The sequence below is a fragment of the Epinephelus lanceolatus genome, chromosome 14, assembly GCF_041903045.1.
Source record: "Epinephelus lanceolatus isolate andai-2023 chromosome 14, ASM4190304v1, whole genome shotgun sequence".
NCBI lineage: Eukaryota > Metazoa > Chordata > Actinopteri > Perciformes > Serranidae > Epinephelus > Epinephelus lanceolatus.
In genome coordinates, this window is record NC_135747.1 from 2,507,976 (window position 1) to 2,533,550 (window position 25,575).

Below are 25,575 nucleotides of genomic sequence, written 5' to 3' on the forward strand. Positions count from 1 at the left end.
TGCTGGTAATTTTACTATTTAATCTATTTGATATTAATGGTGGAGGCAGACTCAACTGTCAGCAATTACTGTGATTGCTGGCCTCCTTGTAAAAAGCGGTTTGATTTGGCAGAATGACCAAAACAACGAACGAAATGGAGAAAAAAAGAACGAGAAAGCTGAACTGGACAGAAGAGCAGTGCCTGCTGTTGGCACAGCTCGTCCAGGAGAACAAAGGAGTTTTAAGAGGGAAATTCGGTCCCGGGATCACGGCACAAGGGAAGAGGTAGAATTGGGAGCGCATTGCCCGACAAATCAATGCGTCGTTCCCTCTCCTTTTACGCACAAGCGATGAGTGTGAGAAGCGCTGGTACGTGCTGTAATCCAAAGCGGGCGTTATTGCGTTACTATGCTGGGTGGGAAAAGTAAGCTCATCCCTGATGAGGTCAACCACAAACATTATCCCTGCATGATCAAGCTGGTAGAGTCTTATTAAATCACCGTCGTTCAATAGGCCTATACGGAGAATATCTCTCCTTCCTCTCTGTCTTTCCGCCATCTTCTCTGTTTAAGACACTCTTAGGCTTCTTAAAAGTCCTCCTCCCTCCTCTTAACAGTTTTTCACCTTAGGAGCTCTCTTAAGGCCTAAGATACTTTGTGAATAACTTTTATCTTACCAAGGGAAAATTCTTAGAAAAATCTTAAATTCGAGGAATTCTAAGATTTTTAGTCTTAGGATTCTTTGTGAATACAGGCCCTGACATTCTACACTTCATATTCAAAAACATCAAAGTTGTTGATGATGTCAGAGTGAGGGGGCTGCCCATGGACAGGCACCCCTTGCTCAAGGGCACCTCGGAGGTGCCCAGGAGGTGAACTGGCACCTCTCCAGCTACCAGTCCATGTGCCATATTTTGGTCTGGGCAGGGACTTGAACTGGCGACTCTCTGGTTCCCAAGCCAAGTCCCTATGGACTGAGCTACTGCCACCCCAGTTGTAATGTGTAAATAAGCTCATAGATCTGGGATGTCAGTCCTTTGCAGTCCAAGCTCAGTCTAAGAATATGGTCAGCTCAGTCTAAGAATATGGTCAACATTTTTTTTTAGTGGCTTATTTGGAAATGAAATGTTTTTTGTACAAAGCTCCTAACTTGTAGATAACGGAAAAAATGGCTCTTAGGTAGATCGTAAGTTTGTGATAATTGAGAAAAGGATGCAAATATGTCTTCTATGTACAAGTCATTGATTGACCTAATCCTTTTGTCAAACCACAAAGTGAAGGTAGGGTCTGTGCAGGAGGGAACAGTAGAACTAGAATTTTAACGCAGTACAATCACAAAACCAGTTTTCAAAAACTCTTTTATTATCTCTGACTATACATAGGGACAAAATTTGTGGACAAAAGAAATAAATCCACTTCGTGTTTTCATGAGCAACAAATAAGATCCAGGAATTTGCTTAATAAGTCAAATTATATACAAATCAAACACAATCTGTTCCTTAAACAGTACATTATTCACTCATGAGATGCTAAACATGTCAAAGTTTGTAAAAATGCAAATCTGCAATGTGTACAAATCATCTGAAGGCACATAGCTGTGGGTATTACATAATCATAACAAATCTTTACATTTGAATACTTATATTCCCTGATACAAGTACTTGAGGTGCTGTAATAAAGATTTAGAGAGAAGAAAAGAAAAAAGGAAGTTGAGGCTCTAACACAAGACAGTGATGTCAAACCCCCAAAACCCAGTGATCTCATTTTCACCCATATTCTGGTGGAATATTCCAGACATTTTAAGACTGTGTGATGTGAACTGATGAGAGCATTAGCACAAAGTCTCATGACCTGTTCTAAACATCCTGTCTGCAAACCATTAGAAGGTGGCTTGCAGAGGTGTGTAATCACCCCGTTCACCAGATAGCAGTGACTAAAGGCAGATTTCTGGCTGCACAAAATGCTCAGTGAGAGCCCCCATGTTATGGGTGGATGAACTCCTAGTCTGTCCTGTGCTACATGCTGGGTGTGAATTTTGGCTTAAAGGCAACCCAAAGGTGGGCAGATGGCAGGACCAACTCTTTTAACCATACGGGGCAAATTGCTTTTCTAGCCCAGATGGCACTTGTAGGTATAAATGAAATTCAGCCTGTTGCATAATGAAATCTGTTCCCACTTAACAACCAAAGGGTGACAGTTACGTCTTGTCTTAAAGAAAGGGGTGTTTTTAAATAACCCCAGACCCAGGTGTCATAGTCACCATACTGTTTCCATCTTTATATTTTGAAGACACAATAAGAAAGTGCATTCAGTGCCAGAATGAAGCCCTGCCTGAGAGTCACAGGACAGAGAATAAAACAAGAAGTATACATCAAGTTGAATATAGATCTACTAACACAGAAAGGTCTTCATATTGTTGCCAGCAAGTGATCAGGATCAGGATAAATTGCAGTTTCTGGCAAGTATCATCTTTAAAGGAATACTTCACCCACCAAATGAAATGTTTGTCAATTACTCACCATTTTTTAAATTAAATGAAGTAAACAGGGGCCGCGTTTATCAACAGCAAAACCATATCAAAACATCCATTTACAAACTCTTACCCAACTTGTGCAGAATAATCAATGTATTTATCCAGCTGTATGCTCAGTATTTCGCAAACAGACAGCCCTTTCTGACGGGGATCAGAACAGAAGGTGAAACTTAATCTTTGCTCTCTTTAAAACCAGACTCCATTGACAAAAACATTATTTGTTTCATTTTATCTCACTTAGTACGGGAGCTGCGGGTCTTCTGCTGCCTCTAATGGTAATTTGGATTATTGTGTGACTTCTGAGTTTTAAAGGGGTAGTTCAGATTCACCAGTAATTGGAACTCAAGACAAATTGAGAATCCATTGGGTGCATTCACACCTGTACTCAGAGCCCAGTACTTGAACTCAAGACAAATTGAGAATGCATTGGGTGCATTCACACCTGTACTCAGAGCCATCAACTTGTGATCCAATCACTCAGGATGCATGTTAATACCAGGGCCTCCAGTTTCCCGGCGTGGCGCAGGGTGGCGAACCCCACGCAGAGCTAGTTTCGAGCAGCGCAACCCGAGGCACGCTCAGTTTGCTAGTTTGGCAGACCGAGGTGCGCTGAGATGGGTGTGGCAGCGCAGCAGGGGGAGGTGTCGACAGATCCAGCTTGGCGCAGTGACAGTTTCGTGCCAAAAAAGGCTTCGCCAAAGATGCGCTAAAAGCTCGCCAGCTGAAACCACGTCTACTGTCAGTGCAGGCGGAGCACAGCTGGTGTAAGTATAAGTTTGGCTGACCGGCGGACAGTGCGCACACGTCACCACAACCTCACAGGCAGGTTTCCAGAATGTCAGAAACTGTCACTGCGCCAAGCTGGATCTGTCGACACCTCCCCCTGCTTCGCCACCACACCCATCTCAGCGCACCTCGGTCTGCCAAACTAGCAAACTGAGGGCCGAATTCACAAAGAATGAACTGCGGCCGCTGATAGCACCTTGAATTGCACTTCATTTGCACCCGCAGTTTGCTCCATCTTAACGTCCTATTCACAAAGGATATTGCGCTAATGATATACCAGCGCAAACGCGCCCACAAAGTTTGGCAGCTGAGTGCAGTTTGCCCCTGATTTCCCCCTGATTGCAATAAGCCACACATGGCAAAGTATAAATGGTGGCTTTGCGCCAAGAACACGTGGCAGAACAATGGCAGACTTTGTTTGGCAAAGTACTGAATACTGTGTACCCTCATGTAGTGATGTCTGCTGGTGAATCAGTCTAACAGTGTCGGATGGGTTGAGGCTGTGGATTTGACCAAGTTTGACCACTTTATGACTATTCCCTCTCACTTGTAGCTGTTTTTCGTTATCTTTTGAATTTAATATGAATTATGGAACCGTTTTTGTTCACGTTTGTTTCCCCTGTTTCGTAAAATAAATTATTGAAAGTTGCTTTTGAAGTGCATGACAGAAGTGCGTTTTGAGAACGACCGCAGACTGTCACCTGTTCAACGCATCAGTATCTTCGGATGCCATTAAAGTAATAATGATTATAATAATAATGTCAAAATATTATTTACAGACTGATTTAACAGACGATCACTGCTGCCACGATCACTGGAAAGTCTGGGTGAGAGGCTTCCACAGAGGAGCGCCCAGTTTGCACCAGCTTTCTAAAGACGTTATTTACTTCACTCAAACTGCGTGTGGCTATTAGCGCTGGTGTTAGTGAATTAGACGTTGTTTATCAATGAGGATCATTTGCATAGAAATGGGGAATTTTTCCGCCAAATATCTGCATATTACCTCATTTAAATACGTGCAAATAACACTGGAGCACCGAGACACAATATGCTTGGCAGCGCAGTTGGTGGAGCATTTCACCCTCTGTGCGTGCTTTGTGAATTAGACGGTATCTGTTTGCTCCATTTTTACTGGTTTAGCGGACGCAAAAGCCACACAATCCTTTTGTGAATTCGGCCCTGAGCGCGCCTCGGGTTGCGCTGCTTGAAATTAGCTCTGCGCAGGGTTCGCCATATGCGCCACCCTGCATAGCGCCGGGAAACTAGAGCCCCTTGTGTTCACATTTCCATACTGCCCAGTGTTTGGTTATTACGTCCACACTTTATCTAGCTGCTCTGTAGCATACTCACTAGTCCTGTTCGCAGTTCTGTCAGCACAATTCAACATGTCTCCTTCCATAGGGCAAACAATGGACAGTCATACAACACCTCATCAAACTCTCCATAAAATGTACTATATAGAGCTTTTAGTGCACTGCCACCAAAACCACCACCTATCGCATTCATGACATAGTTTGGGGACACATCATTACGCCTGTACTACAAAAGATATTGGGTCAAAAAATGCATCCCAGAAAACCTCGCTAAGTGGTTATTAGAGGGATCCGATCAAAGTGCGTCTTGGTGGTCATTTAGACTTGTATTTAGAGCTGTTGATTTAAGATTGGATCACCCAAACCGAATGTTAATATCAGGTCTAAACAGGCTCAATTAGTGCACAGGTGTACACAGCAAATGCAACCATGCTATGGTGCATCTGCAATTGTTCATATCATTTGTTAAAAATGAACAATGATCATGAGTAATAAATCCACTGTGATGTTGGCTAAAGGGAGATAAATGAAAGCACATGCACACAAACACACACAAAGAAATACCCTGTGCTCACTCTTGCATGCTTATATGCACACACACACACACACACACACACACCAACGCACATACCCAGAGCGCTCATTGAATGATCTGCGGAACATAAGTGTTGGCCCCAGACTGTGTTTGTGAGAGCAGTTTTAACAGTCTCCCACAGGATATGAGCTGGAACCAGAAAGAGAAAGAGAGTATGAAACCAGCGAGAGAGAGGAGAGTTGTTACTTATTCAGCTTTTTCAAATTGTTCTCTAACTCCTCTCTCACTATGTAATAGTAAGTGTAGAAAATATCCAGAAAACAAAAAAACCCAAACCATTCAAGAAATTCAGACTGACTTCTGACAAACAGCCATTGTAACTGAATCAAATCCAACATGATTCTGACCAAATTTATTTTGGTCTTCCCTCACAGAGCCCTGCCAACTTGGCTTTGAGTGGGTACATATCTGCAAGACTCATCCAGCTAAGCTTAAGTCAAAGTAATTGTTTGGGTCCAAACAGAGTGTGATTTGTTGGCTGGTGAGAGAGGATCCTAACCCTGGGGCTCTTGTTCATTGAATGTCCATTTTGAACCCTTTTTTGGAAAAAAAAAAAAAAGTTTTATTAGGCAATTTGCACTCATTTTTTTTTATTTTTTTTTTATTATTTTTATATATATACTTTATTAATCCCCGAGGGGAAATTCAATTTTTCACTCTGTTGTCAATTACACACAGGTCCGAACACACACATGCACAAACAGGACCTATACATGCACTAAGTGGAGAGATGTCAGAGTGGGCTGCCCATGACAGGCGCTCCGAGCGGTTTGGGGGTTTGGTGCCTTGCTCAGGGGCACCTCGGCAGTGCCCAGGCGGTGAACTGGCACCTCTCCAGCTACCAGTCCACGCTCCATATTTTGGTCCAGACGGGGACTTGAGCAGGCGACCCTCCGGTTCCCAACCCAAGTCCCTATGGACTAAGCTACTGCCGCCCCAAAGCTACTGCCGCCCCAAATGAAACCAGCTGGAAAAACGCAGCAGCAGATTGCAGCCCGCGTAACAGTGAGCCTACTGCGCCTATCGTCTGCTCGTGTCACAGCAGATTGACACAGTCTTTGTCTTTCACTTTTTTCTCATACATTCTTCTTTGTTGTTGCCACAGACAGTCTTCCTTATATCTTGACAACACACCGTGTATACTATCATTTTATTTTCAAAATATCCTCAACAAAGTGGCATAATACTCAAAACTCCCTCCCAGACACAATAGTATCATCCAGCTCTGGTGCAGATTTTGACCCTGCTCTGGATTGTTTGGACTGGTTCCAGTCAGTGTTCACTGCAGTCAGCTGCCACAGTACATCTTGTTTTTACGATGCTCTGTTGATCCCTGAAGCTGGAATATTTTCTTTTGCTTTCACCTTTCCCCATAGCACCTCGTTCACTGTGACCGAACTGCACAGTATTTCAACACATAGTGAAATACAAGACCTGCTACATGTTGCAATCCACCCATAGAAATGCTGTTACATATTACGTAACCAAGAAATCTAAAAGCCCTTTAGATTTTGCCAAATGTGGCCTGATTTTAGCCTAAGTGGGTAGACATCTTTTCACCCATAAATCCAGGACTGGATCAATCTTCTAAGGGCTGGGGCCCTGTCTTTTCTGTGCAGATGAGGCCAAAAAAAGGTACTATCTGCTTCACCCCCTTCTTTTTCATTAAGTACTGACACTTTGTTATGGCCTTTGACATGTGGTATCAACACCAAAGGCACCTTTAAGCATCTTTATGAGACACACCAGGCTTTCAACTAACTCTAATATAAAGCCATCCACGGCAATAACTGATGCTAATAAACAATGTAATATAAAAAGCAAGAAAGTCGGCACCACCAAAAGTCAACATAGTTTCAATGTTATGTTACGCAATTTACGACTGTTCACTGTAAGTGGTGAATGGACTGAACTTGTATAGCATTTTCCTAGTCTTCTGACCACTCAAAGTGCTTTAACACTACATGTCACATTCAACCATTCACATACTGGTGGCTCAGGCTACCACACAGGGTACCACCTAATACTCAGTAAGCATTCAGTTGCACTCACAGTAATGGAACAGCCATTGGGAACAATGTGGAATTCAGTATCTTGCCAAAGGATACTTCGGCATGTGGACTGGAGGAGAGAGAGAGAGAGAGAGAGAGGAGAGAGGAAGAGAGAGGAAGAGAGCGAGAGGGAGAATATTTAGAGCCCAGGTTGTACAGAGCCATACAAATGCAAGTACTACATTAGGACCATTTTTTTCAGTTTTTAATCGTGCTTTGGTGGTAAGTGTTGTCAAACAAATCTGTTTTTAATCAAATAACCCACAGTTATTGCAATGGGGTTGCGATGGGGTAGTTGCCTGCTTTGCCCAGTTAGTAATCAAGCCTTGTGAAAGTCACCACAATGATGCTCTTTGCACTGTTGTATAGTAGCAGTCAAACATTAATCCTCTTCAATAAGTCTAAAAAGTTCTTGTTCTTGCATTATTAAAAACAAAACAAACAAACAAAAAAAACCCCAGAGCACACAGCTCCTCACCAACAGAAAACAAAAATCCTTTACAGTTAAGTTAGGCTGTCACCTTTGGGCCCCAAATTACTGAAGTGTATTCTGGTTTGGTCAGGCCAAGGAATCCCTGATCTCGACTGTTTACGTAATGGCCTCATCTGCTCCATGCAAAGGTGGGTGACAATGTGATAAAAACCATCAAAAAGTGCTTAAGTAAGGTGTCTGCCCACCTGCCTTAAGGACAGCTTCAATGTTTGAACCTGGAAGCTCAATGTGACAAAAGAATCTAATGTCAAGGTAATGGTCTTCATTAGCAAGTGGAACTGGCTCAGGTGTCGAATACCAATGACATATATAAGACAAAGATTACATGTCCTGTCTCTCTCCCTTCACCTTTCTCTAGCCGTGCACTGACTGCTGGTCACCGACTTTGACATTTCTCCAGTTAATGTTGTGACTGTTTTTTTTCCCCTTACCTATCTTTAGGGTTTACCAGCAAAGATCTTATGTTGCTAAATGGCTTGTGGCAAGTGTTGACTTCCTGTTATTCACCCATCTACGTGTATAACTTAAGAAACAATTGCAGTGAAGCAGCCAAAGTCAAGTCCAGGGTCTCCACCCTACTGTCCATGCTATCCTGTTGCCCTGATATATCTGACAACACCTGGATAGGAGCAGATGATGAAGAGTTAACACCCACTTTGCAGCTGGGAGTGGGATCTGGAACATCTCACCCTTCTCTGGGAGCAGGCGTATGGTTTGTCTCCGACATTGTTCTGGCAGCAGTGTATCAGCCCACAATCTCTTCTGGACAGTTGTGGCTATGGTTACACTCCTCACACGTGCAGTTGCTGGGTGAAAGGTCGGGATTTGCAAACACCAGCTTGTATTAGTATTACTCACTGGATCAATTGTGAAAGGTGGCAGATGTAAAGACGTTATGCAGAAGCAATATTTTCAGGGCCGGATGTGGACACACAATTATATGATCTACATAACCTATGTTGAAATGTCTGGTGTAACTGTAGTAATATTAGTGTTTTCCAGCACATCTGCAGACTCGTGATTTTGGGAGTTGCTAAGTACTCCATATAAGAGCTATCTATAAAAGGTATAAGCTATCTTCAAGACTATTAAAAACCTTGATATGATAGCTGGATGTGCCAACATTAGCTTGAATACTGAGCCATGTTAACAGCTTGCTTTTACTCTACCTGTATAAGCTCTTTTTCTATTGAGTCATTAATCCCTATAAAGATATTTAGGTGCCACTTTCTAAAAAGACACCATTTTTAAGGCTTTAAACGTAGTAATTAATTACTTTATTCCTGGTTAATAAATCATTTACTAATGCTTTCCATATCCTTTAGCTGGTGTTTACCTTTTCAATATCATTTTCTGAGCAGCCCGTTATTAGTTGTAACTCATGGTTTTAATATGAATGAATGAATTTTATTATATTATTATATTAGAAAGTAAGATGCCAATGAGCATTTATTAAAGGATTACCAACATTAAGATATGTATTATTAACAAACACAAAGGATAGGCTAAACACCAGCCAACACAAGGTTTCACAAGGTAATAACTTGTTACCATAAGATAATAACTTGTTTCACAAGATAACTTATTACAACAAGATAATAACTTGGTTCACAAGATAATATCTTGTTTCATAAGATAATAACTTGTTACCACAAGATTATAACTTGTTTCACAAGATAATATCTTGTTACCACAAGACAATAACTTGCTTCACAAGAAAATAACTTGTTACCACAAGATAATATGATTTTCAATAAGATAATTACTTGTTACCACAAGATTATAACTTGTTTCACTAGATTATAATAAAAAGACAATTAAAAAAACAAAATCACCTTTTTGGGACTTCAAAATTCAAACCCTTGTTGGGTATCTTAAGAAATTAAATAGTCAAACTGTTATTATTTGTTTGAATTCAAAGTGCATGTTATTTGATCTGTTTTCACTGTTCACAACATTATGATCTATTAAGCATTAGCATTAAATGATTTGTTAACCAGTGATATAGCCATTACTTACTACTTTTAAGCCCTTTATAAAGAATGCCTTATTGCATTGAATTATTGGGTACTAATATTTGTAATCAGAATGTGTGTGTACATGTGAAACACTCTCCTGTATTTTGGGATAACAAGGCTTTGAGATAATATTCAACATTTGTGAACACTGTGTACCCAGAAAATTAGCACAAGCAAAGCGTCACTTCTAGCTGAAGCATATAACAGCTTCCCTGGTTAGAAAATTTACAATACTTATGTTATGGGATAACACCTGAAATATGCTGCAGTTAGACTTGAAATTGTACCTGTTGTGAATATTCCCAAACCTTGTGTCTCTGCGTTATGAATGCAGAAATTGGAAAGACAACAGCAGAGACTAAGAAAAAGGTTCAGAGAGAGAAAGATGTCAGCCACCTTTGGTTCAGACTGACAGTACAGCAGTCAGTCATACAAGAGTTACTTTATTCCACATGTGCAACTTTTCCTGTGCAAAAGGAGAACAAATAACATCTAGTTGTGTTGTATATATAACTCCCTCGCATCATTTGTTACTTGCACTGCAAACCTGACCATGCCCATAAATGAGAACTTGTTGTAGTTAGTAGACAAACGTAATAAGCAGGTTGTGTGAAGGCTCTGCAGCCTGCTCACTGGGGTCTGTATGGTTATCAGGAGTAGCAGAGAATGGCAGAGCAAAGTGCAAGGCCAGGCAGGGGAACTGCTGGGACAGAGTGTGAACAGGTGGTCCCACCACACTGTATACCTTAAGGGCAGAGAGCCCACTGAGAACTGCAACATCCAGAAAGGTCATGTGTAAGGAAGAGGAGAAGTCAAAGGAGAGGGCCTCCAGCTCTACTGCAACCCCTGCTGCTGGGGATACTGTAATTTCCTGGTTGGGGTAGGGAGCTTCTGGTGCTGCACTGTGAATCCTGAGGGTCTGTAGACCTAGCAGGGCCACGTACTGACTGTTCATTGGTTGTATTCCACAAAAAGACAACTGCAAATGACCAATAATGCTCCTGTTCAGCAGTTCCTCCAAGACCCAGAGTTCTTTCACCCAGACAGTGAGTTGCCCAGGCTCTCTGAGCCCAGCAGAGGGCAGAGCGGAGCGCAAAATGGTGTGGCATCTGCACAGTGAGTTGGCCAGAGCCTCGTTGCAGTCCTGGATGAGCGTAGAGCAGCTGCAGTTCCGCAGGTTGTGGCCTGGGGCACCACTGTCAAACAACAGCGTGGTATTGACCGGCACAGAAGTTTCAGATTTAGGGGCAAAGTTGGTTGTCTGGGTGACAGGGGTCTGGAAGAACAGCAAACACAGTGACCATGGCAACAAGACAGACAAGACTATATTTGGAGACATCTCCATGGAGACCAGACAGACTACATCTTCACCAAGTGGAGGGAGAGGATTGTAGAGAGATGGACAGAGCTGTAAACGGATAGAATGAGTAAAGTTAGCATACATGTACAATTAATAAATGGTGTACAGACAGAGAGTAGTAAAACTTTCAAAGAGCAAAGCTCAGCAGCATCACAAATGTAATCACCCCTCCATTACTCATTCCATTACTTCACTAAAAGCACATGACACACAAAGAAACTCTCTCTCTTGCTCTGTGCACTAGAGTAACCTGCTTCTGCTTTGCATCTGTTTTTTTTTTTTACAACATGTGGAGGCCAGCTTAAAACCAACAGCCAACTGAATTCAGCTCTTTACTTGCAGTCCAAACCTCTCTCTCTCTCTCTCTCTCTCTCTCTCTCTCTCTCTCTCTCTCTCTCTCTCTCTCTCACACTCACTCACTCACACACACACACACACACACACACACAAATTGAGCCACTGATTTCCTGCCCTCCAGTTTTACTGGGGAGACATCCTTCCAGGCCCCAAGCTACTGCAGAAGGCGCACAGCTGCTTATAAAAGTCCCTGCGCCATGTTCACTGTAGTGAAATAGGCAGTGGCCAGCCACATTAAATGTTCAGGAATAATGAAACACTGGTCTCTTTATTTCCACATTCAGGACCCGTGAAAAAGTGGGCTGAATAAGCAGCTGAATAAGCTAATGGTGATGTGGATGGGCTAACTCTCACATAAAGCTATCTCTTCAGTTAATAGATTATTTGTTGTAGTAGTCAGTAAATACATCTTTTGAATGACCATACTGCTCTGCGATGTAATACACAGGTAGCAAAAAATCAGCCTGCTGAGTCTATGAAAACACCAGCTGACCCACATAATGCAGTTTTGAGGCTTTGTGTGGATGTGGTTGCTTTTGATTAGCACCATTTCATCGAGCTGTGATAAACACACGCAGGATTCACTTTCATCCAAACAAAGGAACTCTTTCTATAACTCTTTTAAGAGCCAAACATACTGACACAATAACATGAAACTTTTTATGTTATTATTTATTTTAATTCCATTCATGAAGTTGGTGCTCAAAAGATGCTCAATTTATTATTAAAATTGTTTTGTTTCTGACTCAATGGGTTACATTACAGTTTTTCTCAATTGTTTACACACAAATACTGGTACTTGAGACACAATGACCACAACATGTAACTCATGCACCAACCCCCTGAACCAATTCTGCTAAACTACTAGCACAATTCCTGCTTTACACTCAAATTGCAGTTCTAAAACACATTTTTTTCAAAACACTACACACAATTCTCTGCATTTGGCACAATTTTCATGAAGAAAATCTTTTGTTTTTACAAGGAACACACTGTCATTCAAAATTCTAAAGTTAATTGCCCTACTATGCACACTGACTCATCACATGGGCAAACACCTGTCACACAGTTTTACAATTAGCAATCAGAGCTTTAGCATAAAAGGGCAACAGGTGAGCTGTTCTGTTTTGGAGCAATGGATGTCAACATTGGAAACAGAGGCAGAGCCAGAGCCAGAGGAGTGAGAGTAAGAGGAGGACGGGGAGTACGAGGACGAGGAAGGCCAAGGACTGTAATCTCTGATGAGATCCGAGCCACTTTTTCTGCCTGGAGATGGAAAGTGTATGACCGAAATCCACAAACGCGTATACCCCTTCTCCAAGCTATGGAAGACGCATGTGGAGATATAGCAGTTGATGCTTTTCATGGCTGGATTCGCCATGCTAGGCGATATTTCCCCCACTGCTTGGCCAGGGAAAACATTGCTTGTGATGTGGATGAGGTGCTGTGGCCAGACCGAAGCAGAAGAGAGGATGCAGCATAGTGTTTTTTTTTTCTTTACTGTAACTGTATACAGTAAATACTTCTGTTGTTTTGTATGTAGACCACTGTATGTGCAACTATGTGTTGGTTGGAATGTACACTGTGTACATTGTTTTTGTGGGAAAAATAAAATATATTTGTTACCGTGTATTTGTGTGTTCTGAGTATAAAAACAATATTCTAAAATATTTTACAACACACTTATGTATGTACTGTCTGTAGTGTAACACTGAACAAAAAAAAAGGCCTAAGTCATTATGATGAATGGAGAAGAAGTGTTTTCCATTCATCATAGTGTTTTACATTGAGCACATCAGTGTCAAACTGGTTCTTATAAATGTCTATTCATATGATGGTTTGTGTGTGTCATTTGAAAACAAAATACCATTTTGAGAAGAAATAACATTGTTTTGAATGTAAAGTTTCATTTTGCAGGAGAATTGAGGGGTTTTGCCCATTGTGTGTGTGTTTTTTGATTTGTGTGTACAGTTCTGAGAGTATGAGGCATACTTTCAGAAAATGTGTGTAAACAATCGAGAAAAACTGTAATGGGAAAAAATTTTTTGGGCCACAGAGCATCATGTGACAGACCTGGCAGTTGTAATTCCACTGTTATGGGTCTTCTTTAAAAAGACAACTGCGAACCCTGGACTAACATTATTTTTTATTAGTCTTACAAATATTGATTGCTTCCTTGCTGTATCATTACAACCCCTTTGACTGAATTGAATCAAGCATGAAATAATGTTAATGTCCACAAAGCAATGTGTGTGAGTGTCCCTCCTCCTTATAATACTAAAAAGTGACTCGCTGAATTAAAAACTGATTGACAGCTGGTTCAGGTGGTGTATTGGTAATATAAATTATTAACTGACAGAACTGTAAGCCTCTGATTGGCCAAATTAAAAAATGATTGACAGTTACCACGCCCTCTCAAAGTCTTCAGTCCGCAGAGACCATGGTCCAGAGACCATACTCTCATCTGCACTGCCTCCACATCACTGGGCCCATACAGTATGTGCACTAGAGACTCAAAGCTGCCGAGCTGAGCAAGTCATTTTGCAGGGGTTGTGAAGCTAAAAAAAATGTATCCATTGATTTACAGATGTTTCTTTCCCAATTTAAGTCTACTGGAAAAAGTCTTCTTGGGTCCAATGGCATCACGTGATGGACCCTGGTAATTGCAGTAACAACTACTTGGCAACTACAAAAATGGGCTCATTATCCACTTTATCAATGAGACTTTTCCTGCCTAATGTGAAACTGGAGCGAACCAGCAGGTTTATGAGGCACAAGCACATTTGATTCTGCTTCTACACTTTGTTTCTCCAGGAAGCACTTCTCCTTTCACTACAGCCTGCTTAGTACTCAAATGGGACACGTATAAGAATGTTTCCTTACTTTATTTGAGATTGAGCAGTAAGATCTTTTCCCACAATGTGATATAAAAAAAACCACATAAATACTAAGTATAGAATAACCACCATGGAGGATAAAAAAAATGCGGCTTCAAAGCTTGATGTGGAAATGCATAATGAAGAAAATCAACTCAAGCCCCAGAATACTCTTCAGGGATCATAGTGTGTTGTAACTGGTGTGTATAAATTGTTAAATTTTTCAATTCAATTCAATTTTATTTAGAAAGCCCAATATCACAAATCACAATTTGCCTCACAGGGCTTTACAGCATACGACATCCCTCTGTCCTTATGACCCTCGCAGTGGATAAGGAAAAACTCCCCCAAAAAAAACCCTTTAACGGGGAAAAAAAAACGGTAGAAACCTCAGGAAGAGCAACTGAGGAGGGATCCCTCTTCCAGGACGGACAGACGTGCAATAGATGTCGTACATGCAATAGATGTCGTAACTGTTCCACATTTAAAGTGAATCCATCCTTTTTCTTCCAAAAAGTGGTGACTCTTACTAATTAAATGTAAGTTACACATTGTCAACTCTTATCATTGCAAAGAGTTAAAGGGGCAAAAAGCGAAATCGTTTCACCGCTAGGTTTGCTGTTGTGCACTGCCTGTAGACCAAAACAAAGTGTGTCATGAGCCACACCTCCCTCTGCCTCTGCTCTCCACCGGTTGGATCCAAACGGAGAGCTGGGGCTAGCTGGGGAGCTAGCGGAGGCTAACTGGCTGTGCTTCCTTCCGGTCATGCTCCCAGCTAGCTCCGGTTTGTTATTCAGGTTAAAGTGTGAAGAAGCAGCGAATCTGTCAGGCAGCTGAGTGAAGTGGAGCCTGAGGAGGAAGCACCGGTTAGCCCCGGTTTCACTACAGGCAGATTCACTTGCTACAGGGGCGAGGGAATAAAACCTAAACAGCCAACTTAGTTTGGCTTAGTTTAGCAGTTAGCGATGTCTTTCACTCACTCTCGGTCTATGCTGTGTTTAGCTATTCCCCTGCCTACTTCAATGATGACGGTACCTGTAATAAATGTAATATATTTGCTGAGATGGAGGCAAGGCTCAGTGACTAGAAGCACTGGTAGAAGCGCTCCATAGCTGTAAGCTACTCCAGTAGCCGGTGGCAGCCGACTAGTGCTACCTGCTAACGCTCCCGGGAGCTAACGCAAACGTTCCTACTCTGCTCCGTGAGCCCGTGAGCCCGCCAGGCCCGTGAGCCCACTCACGGAGAAGTGTTAACGTTAGCTCCTGGAGTTAGCACTAGTCGGCTGCCACTGGCTACTGGAGTAACCTACAGCTATGGAGCACTTCTACCAGCTCTTCTAGTCACTGAGCCTCGCCTCCATCTCAGCAAGTATATTACATTTATTACAAGTACCATCATGCCATCTGCCATTGCTCACTGGCTGTAGCCTTTTATAGGGAGGGAGGGCCAAGGGCTCCAAGAGGAGGGAGGAGGCGGAGATTTACATGAATGTACATGAACGCGCAGCCGGACTGGCTTGTAAACAAGGGGCTAGAGATCAACACAGAGAGAGGGTGTGTGAGGTCATGCTATACTCCAGATGAAATTACACCCCTAATTCTTCACATAGCGATTTTTTAATTCCTTCAATCTAGAAATGATGAATTTCACTTATTGCCCCTTTAACATTTTTCCTTTAACCCTCTTATGTATTGTTTTATGAACTGTGCATTGTAAATCACCATATGTCAAACAAACTTTAAGTGTCCAAACTTAATTTTCCTTGTTTTTTTTCTGAGGTGCAGATAACAGAGATTATGTTTTCTGGCACATTTAAATCTATTAAGTCCAAATAAGAACAATATATTTTCCTTAAGAAATTTAATTAAGTTAACTTTTGCTAAGTGCTATGCCCTAAGCGCTACTGGAACCAAGACTCTGTAACATTTGCTTAACATTTGCCACTGTGGCCATATGTTGCAATTGCAGAATAATGATCAACTAGTCCATACTCATTGGTAGCTTTGTTACCTTCTACCTATGCCAGTCCTCAATGCCTATGTGCAGTTTCACATAGAATGACCACGTCAGTGAGTAGAAAAACGTGGGACAGACAGAATGACACACTGACAGTTTCTGTGATTATGTACAGCATACCATACCATGACTTAGTCATACCAAAAATTAGAAAAAAAAACCCCCAAAAACATTCGGCCACAGGGGGAGCCACAGCGATCGGTTGCAATGTAGCCATTTTTAAGCATTTTTCTGTTATTATAGCGCCACCCAGTTGCCTATTAGAGGTAAATTTCTCCAGTCACCTTGAGGTGTCCTGTTCTACATATCTACCAAGTTTAGTAAAAATCGATATGGCAGTTAGGCCTAGATAAGAAATTAGCTCTCTAGCGCCCCCATTTTGTTTGATCGGGTCAATAATGGAGGGGTCCCCTCAGATTATGTGTGGTCATATGCCTACAAAGTTGCGTGGTGATCGGTGAAACCCTTGAGATGTTATACACCTTTATGTGATGAGCCACGCCCTCCGCAATATTCATTGCCTTATAGAAGCTCAGTTTTAGTAAGTTTTCCAACTTTTGCCAAGAGGGAACTTTAGATATTGGTCCCTAGATTATGTTCACTGAGTTTCATGCAGATCGGTCAAACTTCCTAGGGAGAGATTGATTTTAAGTGTTTTTCAAAAATTAAAAATGGCGGAAAATCTATATAACCAGAAATTATGGGTTCTTGGGGCAGATTTGTTCCTCATGAGAAGAGGCATCTCTGTGCAAAGTTTCATGTCTCTATGACATATGGGGCATGAGATATGCCCATTCAAAGTTTGCAATTTCAATCGGTTGCTATAGCGCTCCCCTTTGGCCAATTGATGTTATATTGCTTCATTTGCATCCTCCCATTACCCTCTACCACTGTGCCAAATTTCACATGGATTGACCAAGTCAGTCAGGAGAAAAACGTGGAACAGAGACGCAGACAGACACAACCACAGACAGAGTTTTCGTCATTATATAGTAAGATGTAGTAGTCACTCCTGTTGCACAAGCAAGAACTGTTATAAAGTCAGCTAATATAATTTTGCAACAAGGTTGGGGAGTAGGGTAATACAAGTAAGTAAGTTACCTATTTTGAACACTCGCTGTTGGCAATATTGTATGTCATTTCCAGTAAATATCAATGTAATGACAATATAAAATGTGTGTTTTCTGAAGTACAAATGTTTAAACATAGAAAGCACTTGCCTATCTTTTTAGAGGTTAAGTCGAGTGCACAGCTAATAGCCTACAGACGTACATATTTAACAGATTCAGTGTGGACAAACAGCGATGCTCTTTTGCTATAAGGACATGATGTAAAATTAATGAAGAATGCATTTCCCATAAACAGACATTTGAAAAGTGTGTGCAGTGCACCTGCCACACGACAATAACAAACGAGATGCATGGCCAAGACACTATCGAGTGTTTTGGCATGGAAATATAAGACCCAGACAAATGAGCTCAGCAAGAACATTGTGAAGTTTTCCGAAAGTAATCTACAGTATTTAGAATATGTTATTTAGTTTGAGCAATCTAATAGAATATGTTACAGATAACATTTTAGGGCAAGTATTCAGTAATTTGTAGTGGAATTCATTGTAAAAGTAACCCTTTTAACACTGTTCAGCAATGCCAGTTACACAGCAATATCTCAGCTTTTACATCTGCCAATTTTAGCTTCTGGCCATAACAAACTGAGAAAGGCTGTAGCAGGGAAATCCTTAAGTGTATTAATGTGAGTATTTTATTGCTTGTGAATTTCATTTTTCATTCATTTTTACATTTCATTTTTGTTTGTTGGTCCTGAACAGTGGTTTGCGGCTTGGCAGGTGTCTTGCCTAGTTAACAACATCAACCACACCCTCCACCTCCAGATATCAAAGTCAGCTCATACTACATCACCTTACAGGCTATGCTCATAAACTGTTCATACGTTTTGTAAAGTATGCACTGCTTATTTTTATCCACTTCTCATTATTATTATTATTATTATCATTATTATTATTATTATTATTATTATTTATCGCTGTTTCTTGTATTTTTGTACTTTATTTTGCATGCCTAGTTTTTAAGTTTTAAGTTTTTTAAGTTTAAATTTTGAAATCTTTAATATGACACTTTCCCCTTGACTACTGTAACACTGAAATTTCACAATCAATAAAAGGTGTATCTTATCTTATCTTTTCATAGTCCGCATATTTTGAAAGGCTGTGATCACATGACCAATGTGCTGACTGGAGCAAACAAGGAAGTAATCTTGTAAGGAGGCAGGTTGGGTGGGGGATGGGTCATAAAAACAAGGACTTTATCCTGTTCAGAGCCCTATGAACTTTGAATGAACTTTGAGTCATTTAAGTTAAGTTCTCACTATTTTCCTTTTCCTAAACCTAACCTCAGTAACTTAACTTGCTCAGACCTAACCTCTTTAACTTTAATTACATAACTGTACGTTAAGGACGTAATGTCATTCTTTAGGTGCTTACTTGTAGGATATCATACAAAGTGTTCTATTATGATGTGTTGCACTTGAGAAACCTTGATATGATACATATGAAACATGCAAATGTTAATGTATCTGTGGGTTGCAGAAAAATACAATGTCAACATTTTCTTTTAGCGACTAGGCTGGTGATATTGTTAAATAGGTGCACAATATGACCACAATGTGTTCCAAAATGGATAAAAGATAAAATTTTTCATTTCATCTTGACATTAATCCACATTTTACCTTACTAGTTTCTTTGGTTTGTTTTTATTTTGGCATTTCAAATCTTCCATTTAATTTTAATTTAACACAACCTCCTGATATGGAGTATAAAAATAAAACTGTATTTTAACCTTAAGGGAACCAAAAGCATTAAAAGTGAATGCCATGGGTTAAACTACAATTTGGCATTAAAGTGCCATTTTTGGTATCATGACTATGCTGCTATAAATACATTTGACTTCACTGTGGTTGGTTTACAGTGGCAGCTGCCCTCCATACACACAGCCTGTCCTCTCCATCCTCCACGGTCTTACCTCACTGCTAATATTAGTCATAGTCTTTATAGCTGTTCCCAGCGTCTGGCTCTCCCACACATTATGTCACTCACTTTTTCTCTCTTTCCATCTGTCCTTGTTCTCTCTACCACTCCCTTTCTTTCTGCCTGTCTCCCTTCTCCTTTTCTCTCTATTGCTTTCCTTTCCCCCATTTCCATCGCTGTAATCCCGGCAACAAGCTCCACCTGCGGGACCGGATGCTGGGAGGGAGGGCAGAACAAAGATGAAAATCGACCACTGAAAACCCATTCCACAATACTGACATGGCAATGTAGTCTGATATTAATTTCCTATGTATTTATTTTATTTAATCGATTATCAAGCATTTATGTACAGTATATATCATAGAAATGTACCTCATAAAGTTGCTTGCAGTTGTTTTTGTTGAATAAAAATAATTTGTTTTTAATGTTTTCTTTCACATTCTGATCCTGAGTGTTTGTGAGTTACACAGGGTGAAAGTGTTAGTGTGTTTTTTTGTGTGTCTGAAAGCTCGAGGTAGCCAGCGCTTCTACAGCTCCAGCTTGTTAAAGGAGAGGCTCAATACATTCCTCTGACATCATGCTCCACCGCAGGCACCCACCCTAATCCTCCCTTCCTCTCTCTCCACACCTCCCACTTACAGTTCCTCACTTCTTCTATGTCACCCATCTCTTCTCTCTCGCTCCTCTCCTTTTCTCTCAGCAGCTGCGGCTCCACATATGACGACAGAGAGCGAGTGATGGAGTTTCACTCCAAAAAGAAGTGAAAATGTATTTTGAAAAGTTTTTCCTATATCCTATGTCCTGAAAAGTAGAGCCAATTATACTGTTAAAATATTTAAAAGTCAAATTTACTTTTAAACCCAGTTTAAAACAGCACAAGTGTATTAAAATGTTTCAGCATTGTTCTAGTGACTCAGTAGGCTACCAACTGGGACCAACATACTAACTTCTATTTATTGTAAGCGCTGTACTTCAAGGATAAGGTTGGTGTTATCCTATGTTAGTCCATCTCTCAACACACGCCTACCCTGTCTGTGGCATTCAGTCCCAAGTCTAACTGAAATCATTAGAGGGACCATTTTGGGTAATATATTCTTTTGGTGTTCCTTCCAAGAGTGAGATGTCAATGTCAATACCCCTCTTGTGTTTGTTTGTTAAGTACAAAGCTAGAGCTGAGATACAGAAGCTTAGCTTAGTATAAACACTGTGAACAGAGAGAAAAAAATACCTTTTTCTTCCACCAGCCAATATCTAATCTCAATATTGTGAAATGACAGTGTTTATATGGACAAAATGTTCTTTGCTCTTATTCTAAAGAAGAAAATATTCCTACTAAACTGTTTACATGGTTAAAGAATTAATATTCTACTTACATGCAGCCATGCACACTCCATATCATGCCAAAATATGGAAAAGTTGGAGCTAACTGTGCTACTTTGCTTCTTTGCATCAAAAATATTTTTTTTTAAAGTTTTACAATGAGTAGTGAATGTATTGGACTTTGAACACAGCCTCCCTATTATTTCTTCAACCACCTTCTTGAAAGCATTGTCATTATATTTGGGCATATTCAAAAACCTGTTGATAGCCAAGTCTTTCATATTGCTTAAAGTTTTTTCTTCCAATCAGAAATGTGGACCTTTCTTTAGGGCATGCATTTCTTTACTAGCCTCGCAAACTGTTGGCTGGTTGGTTTGTGTACAAGGCCTCCATGACAACATTAAGCTAAACAGACAAGAGGCTAGGGCTGGGCGATATGGCCTAAAAAAAAATCTCTGATTTTTTCACAACAAATCCGTTTCACAATTTAAATATATTTTCCCCCTCTACTTAAAATCAATTATCAGAAAAATATTTGCAGCCTGGTAGCACGTACCTGGGCTCCAAAACTTTCAGCATGTGAATAAACCTCGGCTTTTCCACAGTAAATATGGACACCATATCTCTTGCAAGATACATCGCGACTGCATCCGTGATCGCTTTCCACCGGGCCCCTTTCTCATCATATGGCAGTGTTTCCCCTACCATCCCCCCCCTTGAAGATCAAGTTAGTTTTGTTTAATTTTATTTTCTATATAGCTCCAGATCACAACAGAAGTCATTTAAGGTCACCTTTCCTATAGAACAGGTCTATACCCTGTCCTTGTTTACACAACGGCATGTCAGTTCTGTCTCTACACGGTGCACATTTACAATCCTCCTCTGCTCTGTTTCGAGCACGGCGGAGTTCCTGCCCTGATGCGCACACACACAGACACATGCGCACACACACATTCATTAAAACAAATTGACCTAAACTACAAATTCGAATTAATCGATAAAATCGTTTTATCGCCCAGCCCTACAAGAGGCCCTGTGTTGCAAACTGCGGTAAAACCCCCACTTGAGAAGAAGCATATTCTGAATGTACTGTATACATGTCCAAATAGTGCTATTCAAACCTGAATAATATCACAATATCCCACATCTTCATTGGAAAATGCATCATTCAGAATAAAGCGTAATTCATAAAATCAAATGGAATATGCTGTTTACATGACCTGTATCAAATTCAGAATATTGTCATATTTTGGAATAATAGGGCAATATTAGTGTGCATGTAAAAGTAGTCAGTATATGGATGTTTAAAAAGAATATCAATGTTGCTGTTTCCTCCTGCCCCCTCCTCCCCTCTGTGAAATCAGGCTGCCTGGGTCAAGTGCTCTTCTTGTGCCACGGGTGGGAGGCAGAGGTGTTATGTAGACTGATGCATGTAATGTGGAAGCGTAAGTGCAAGCTCCATCTGGAAACTTGCGAGTCAGTCACACTGTGGCAAATGCAAATGAAATGGCAGAGCTGCTTGTTCCCTGTCAGCAGTTACAACAACAATGGAAAAAGGGAACATTGTGTAGAGGAAGACAGGGATGGTATATTAGCATTTGGTGCACCATTGTGAGGGATGTGCATGGAAGTACACCAAACATGCCAACCTGACAGCATCACCAGAGGTGCAAATCAATTGGACAAGGAAAAACAAACCAGAGCCACCCTCCTTATCCCCACAGCTTTCAAGCAGCCTTTAGACAGAGCAATTGTAGATTGATCAAATTTACCTGCCACCACCCAGTTCATTTGGCTGCTGGTGGTTGCCAATTTCCATTTCTAGAAAACAGTTAGCCAGGCTTATTCCAAAGTTTAAAATACTGTCCACTATCAACATGTTGTTTCTTGTTTTTTATTATCTACATAAGTAATAACCTGTTGTTGTAAGTCTGACATGAAACATATCGGAGGTTTAAAAAAGAGTGAGCAAAAGACTACCACAAGGTCAGTTTTTATGTCTATACCCAGTATATTCCAGTGTGTGCATGCCTCAGGCTTTCCCTAAACATGCATACAAATCTTGCAGCTGCTGAAGCATTTTTCCCTGCATTAGGACTGCAGGCGGATTATTTCTATTGACTGTTGTACAGTAGAATCAAGTTAGTAGGCTGTAAAACAAAACTCCAGAGTCTTATAAGCAGCTGATTTCCAGACCATTCTTGTTAGTTTGGTTGGATAGAGCAAGATCAAAATTTGATTTTCCCAACCTATTTAAACTGGGTATGACACACAGTGCAGCAGCAGTATTTCAGTAAAAAGCAGGACTTTTACAGCCTGCATGTGTCAGAACACAGCACAAACAACTAAAAATTCCCTTTAGATCACATTAGATTGCAATTTTATTGTGACAAAATACATTTGATGGAGGTATATGACATGTAGGTAAAAAGCCATTGATAGGTTTTAAACAAACTACGCTCAGGGTCACATGATATACCATGCTTACCACAACAAAGCTGTAAAGCCTTGGTCACCATAATGATGTTCTGTAGTCTAATTTAGCCACACCTCCTTTGTCAAAAGGAGAAAGCTTCAGAATTCACAGTGGGTGCTTACTGATGTATTTTATGTCATAGAACACAACCTTAAAGTCTCTTATGCTTGTATTAATCACAGACCTTAATTCAGGACATCTCCCCAAAAATGAGGGGGACAAGGGGACTTGGAGTGCTAAAATGCTGACTCATGTCTGGGTTTTAGGACTCAGTCCTGGAGTGCTCTACATAGGCAGAAGAAGCGGTAGAGTGGTAGAAAATGTGTGTGTGTGTGTGTGTGTGTGTGTGTGTGTGTGTGTGTGTGTGTGTGTGTGTGAGAGAGAGAGAGAGAGAGAGAGAGATCTGGATGAACTAACCCTGAAAGGAATACATAAAATAGGCAGTGGATTAACAGCACTATTGATTTTCATATCATGCAATGGAAGCAGAGTGTGTGGTTTGAGCTAAGAGATTACATCATAACACAGCTGTCTGTAGGTTTATCTGTGACTTCAGTGACCATATATTTCTACTTAGAGAAATATAACCCGAATAATTTCACACAGCAAATGTATAGCTGCGATTGAAGATCAGTTTGGGGCCACCAATTAATAGCACCAAAGCACAAACATCATCATTTAGAGAATGTGTGCAATATCAGCAACACACATGTTCTGTATATGCAGCAGAAAAACAACTGATGAAACAAGCCTATATATACATATGCATGAGAGTGGAGTGTACTTACGTGGACAGCTCAGTGCTGGTTAAGGTGGCACGCTGCTGTCGTCTGGCTCCAGGCTGATCTATCCAGCAGATGGATAGATAGTCAGGATGGAGGGAGAAAGAGAGAGAAGAGGAAGGAGAGAGAACAAGAGAGAGATCTTACTTTCAGGAAACTGGATAGACAGCACAACACAGTCAGACACTCCATTTTCTCTTCTACCTTCTCATCTTTCTTCCAATTCCTTAACTTGCCAGCCCTGCTTTCCTCCGATTTTGGGACCCACCTCTCATTTTCCAAGGCAGCTATTTCCTGATTATAGAATGGCTGTGTGTGCTGCCATCTTGTGACATAAAATATTACTACAAATGATTTGTTTTTATCAAAGCAACATATATCAGCTCCCAGTATGTGTGTCTTTGCTGGGAGCAGTGTTTGTATTTGAAGACTGAGTAACAGTCGTAAAGATGACACACAGTTTGGCCTGATTTATTTTTATCATTTATTTTATCTCTCTTTTCTCTAACCACAAACTTTCTTAAAGGAGAGAAGCAGACAGTGTTATGGTGCTTGGGCAAGTGCCAGGTTACATATTTTTATTTGGCCATGGTCTCAAGGTTTGGTCCAAATGTGGGTTATGGTGAGACATTGCACATGAAGGCTGTCTGTGGCTCAGGAAGTAAAGCGCATTGCCAGTTGCCACTGTTACCATGTATGTGTTGATTCCACAAAACTTTCAGTCAAGGATGTCCTCCCTCCATTCTATTTTGCAATATTAATTGAACCCCTAACAACAACACTCCAGCAAAATAGCAACGAAGAGATAAAGACATCTTCTACAGGATATAAAATTATTCTTTTTGCAAATGATGTGTTATTACTCTTTCAGGACCCCCACTCAACCATCAAAGAATGCTTTATGATTATAACATTTTTTTCCAGAACTCTCTAGCTATACTGTGTATTGGTCAAAATCCACCATCCTACCACTCTGGATGGATGAAAGGGATGTGGCAACTCTGGCATCACCTTACCACCTCTCCACAGGCAATATCATATATTTAGGCATCAATATATCCCCCAAGCTGACAGAGCTCTTTAATCTAAATTTCACACCATTACTTAAATCAATACGAAATGACCTAAAAATGATGGGCCAACCTACCAATTTTCCTTTCTCGAAGAATAGAAACAATTAAAATGTCAGTCCTACCTAAAAAATCAACTATTGCCCCAATAAATCCCAAAACTCAACCATTTCAAAATACTATTAGTCCATGAGCCAAGACCCCAAAATTGACCCACGACAATAGAATGGGTGGGCAATTTCTAGTTTGCTTTTTTGACTTGCTACACATCTCTAGTTCACAATTTGGCATGATAGCCATTGCAGACTTGTAGCTTAGTGATGGTTATCATGCGTTGAATATAGGGACCCCTGTAGCGGAAATCCAGTAACTGTGTATGGTGCCTGTTTGGTACTATGGTGTTTGTTAACTACTTGTTGACTACTCAGGCTGTCTAAATCAATCCAATACATTCTTAAGATATTTGAGAACTGAAAAATGGTATTATTGGCTACCCAGATAAAAATT

At 40.7% G+C, this 25,575-nt stretch overlaps 1 protein-coding gene across 1 annotated transcript; it reads right to left on the reverse strand.

Moving 5' to 3' along the window:
* Positions 1-1,323: 1,323 nt before the first annotated feature.
* Positions 1,324-24,280, reverse strand: LOC117251236 (exosomal polycystin-1-interacting protein-like). The gene is made up of 3 exons (XM_033617341.2): positions 24,203-24,280; positions 24,005-24,062; positions 1,324-11,176 (listed from the first exon to the last, which is right to left on the reverse strand). Exon 3 carries the CDS (start codon positions 11,111-11,113, stop codon positions 10,349-10,351), a length of 765 nt encoding a protein of 254 aa, XP_033473232.2. The 5' UTR covers positions 11,114-11,176; positions 24,005-24,062; positions 24,203-24,280; the 3' UTR covers positions 1,324-10,348.
* Positions 24,281-25,575: the final 1,295 nt, after the last annotated feature.